The 2,699-nt window shown below is 33.3% G+C and overlaps 1 protein-coding gene across 1 annotated transcript in view; it reads left to right on the forward strand.

Moving 5' to 3' along the window:
- The window catches only part of LOC102596101 (kirola-like), a 1,891-nt gene extending 1,325 nt beyond the window's left edge, over positions 1 to 566 (forward strand). Inside the window, exon 2 of the mRNA XM_006367834.2 lies at positions 137 to 566. Within this exon, the coding sequence (XP_006367896.1) occupies positions 137 to 402 (266 nt within the window). The 3' untranslated portion in view covers positions 403 to 566. The remainder of the gene's footprint in view (positions 1 to 136) is intronic.
- Positions 567 to 2,699: the final 2,133 nt, after the last annotated feature.

Here is a 2,699-nt window from a genome sequence, read left to right on the forward strand (position 1 = left end):
AAGGGTCATTAATTTGATCCAACACTTATATTGATTCAAATCGTTTTTAACCCGTTCAGATTCAATCCAAATCACCCGATCATTTAAAAATGAAATTAGTAGTATGGCATCTTTACTATTTTTATTTTTTTTGCAGATGGGAAAGAGAAGGCGGTAAAGGAAATAGTTGAAGAAATAGACGAAGAAAAGAAGTTGATTAAAAAAAAGATAATTGAAGGAGATATATTGGAGGATTACAAATCATTTTACATCACTACTCATGTTGAGACAAAAGGTGAAAACAATTTAGTTACTTGGATTATTGAATATGAAAAGAAGAATGCAAATGTGCCAGATCCATACACATATATGGGATTTGCTCTCAACATGACTAAAGATATTGAGACTCACCACATCAAGTGACACATAAATATATGTACTTGGAATAATGTGTGGTGTTATTAATGAATGTGCTTTGAAATATCTACTATATATATGTAACAAAAATAAATGGAGTGGATATGTAATTTCTATTTTGTAAAATTCTGCTTATATATAATATAAATAAAAGCTACTATTTGGATTGCGTAAGAGTTTCCCTTTTCTTATTCTTTTCTTTTTCTCTATGCTGGAAATTAGCCAATGTATGTGTTTTCCTTTCAACTGTACCATTTTTTTTATAAAGGGGATTGAAGAAGAAAAATAGTATAAAAATAAAAAATAAAAAATATATATCCTATCGTACTTTCTTCTATAAAAAAGAAGGAAAAACTAACTATAGCTATAGAAATTAAACATCTATCATCTCTACTAAATATAATTATATTTTAAAATAATTACATAATTAAAATATCTTTAAGAGATAGATTTAGGTATCTTAGGGTTTATAGTTCAAGGAGTGGGGACATCGACGATGCTATCACACATTGTATTGGTGTGGTGTGGATGAAGTGGAGACTTGCCTCTGAAGTCTTGTGTGATAAGAAGGTACCGCTAAAACTCAAAGGTAAGTTCTATAAAGTTTCTTTTTAATCCGGTCAAATAAGGATTTTTTTTGGTGATTCGAACGACATTGTTTTATGGGACTGAATGTTGGCCACTCAAGAATTCTCATCTCCATAAGATGCATATTGCAGAGATGAGGATGTTGAGGTGGATGTGTGGTCTTACTAGGATCAATCTGTGATGGACAAGATGAGGAAAGCGAGACTGAGATGGTTTGGAGATGTAAATATGAGATGATTAGATGCAGTGGAGCTAGAATTTCGCCTGGGGTGTCAAAATATAAAGAAATAAAATCGTATAGAGGTCAAGGAGTGTCAATATATATATATATATATATATATATACATAAAAAAAAATTCATTCTAGCTACACAATGTAATTTTCCGACGAAGGGGTGTCGAACGACACCCCTTAACTACATGTGGCTCCGCCACTGATTAGACGCACCCGTGAGGAGGTGCGAGAGGTTGGTTATTGAGGGTACAAGGAGAGGCAGAGGTTGACCGAAGTAGTACTGGGAAGAGGTGCTAGGACAAAGAATTGACGCAACTTTAGGTTACCAATGATATGACCCTAGACAAGAGGGTGCGGAGGACACACATTAGTATCAAACATTAATAGTTATAGGGAACTACAAAATTTTGTTAAATAGGATCAATAATAAATTTTATTATTTAGCTGCAGAAATTGTCCATAGCCAATTTTAGTTTTTTTTAGTAGTGATAGGGAACTACAAAATTAGCTAATGTAAAAGCCACCTCAAAGATTTGAAGTTTTCAAATAACATAAACGATGTGTGTATTGTACCACTAGAAACACAAGAATATTATATTAGTGAACTGATGACAGAACAACTACATAATCAATCACATAAATAGTCCTTCCAAAACACAAGAACATTATATTAGGCAAACATACATGATCACACTACATAATGAAATGTTACATTTTAACTATGTTACTTCAATAAGGGAAAGATAAATTTCATATGCCAGGCGCTCAAGGCTTTTTAGGCACTTGTGGGATTTATGGTTTTGGCAAAGTTGGCAATTCAGGCTTATAATTAGGAATGGAAGGAATCTCGAGTTTTGGCAACGTTGGAAGTTCAGGCTTTGTGATTTCTGGAAATTTGGGCTTTGGCAGATTTGGCAGCTCGGGTTTTTGAATTTCAAGGAATTCAGGCTTAGGCAAAGTTGGGATTTCAGGAAGGCATAATACATAAATGTGCCCTTTAACTTGGCCTCATTTCACATTTATGCCCTTCAACTTTGGGAATACATAAGTAGACACTTAAACTTGTATAAACTTGAACAAGTAGACACATGAGTCCTATGTGGAACAATACACGTAGGACAAAAAATGACATGTAGGATGCCATGTAGGATATGTGTGTCTATTTGTTCAACTTTATACAAGTTTAAGTGTCTACTTGTGCACAATCAAAGTTGAAGGACATAAATGTGATTTGAAGCCAAGTTAAAGGGCATATTTATGTAAGTATGTAGGGGTGTACAAAACCGAACCAAACCGCAAACCGAGTCAACCCGGAAAAAAAACCCGACTAGTGGTTTGGTATTGGGAAAAAAAATCCGACTATATTTGGATTGGTTTGGTTTTAACTAAAAAAACAACCCGAGACCAAACCAACCCGACATTATATATGTAATTTTAAAATTTTATTTTATACATAAAAATATTTACTTTGATATAATTTT

The sequence above is a fragment of the Solanum tuberosum genome, unplaced genomic scaffold (genome assembly GCF_000226075.1).
Source record: "Solanum tuberosum cultivar DM 1-3 516 R44 unplaced genomic scaffold, SolTub_3.0 scf00995, whole genome shotgun sequence".
Taxonomy (NCBI): domain Eukaryota; kingdom Viridiplantae; phylum Streptophyta; class Magnoliopsida; order Solanales; family Solanaceae; genus Solanum; species Solanum tuberosum.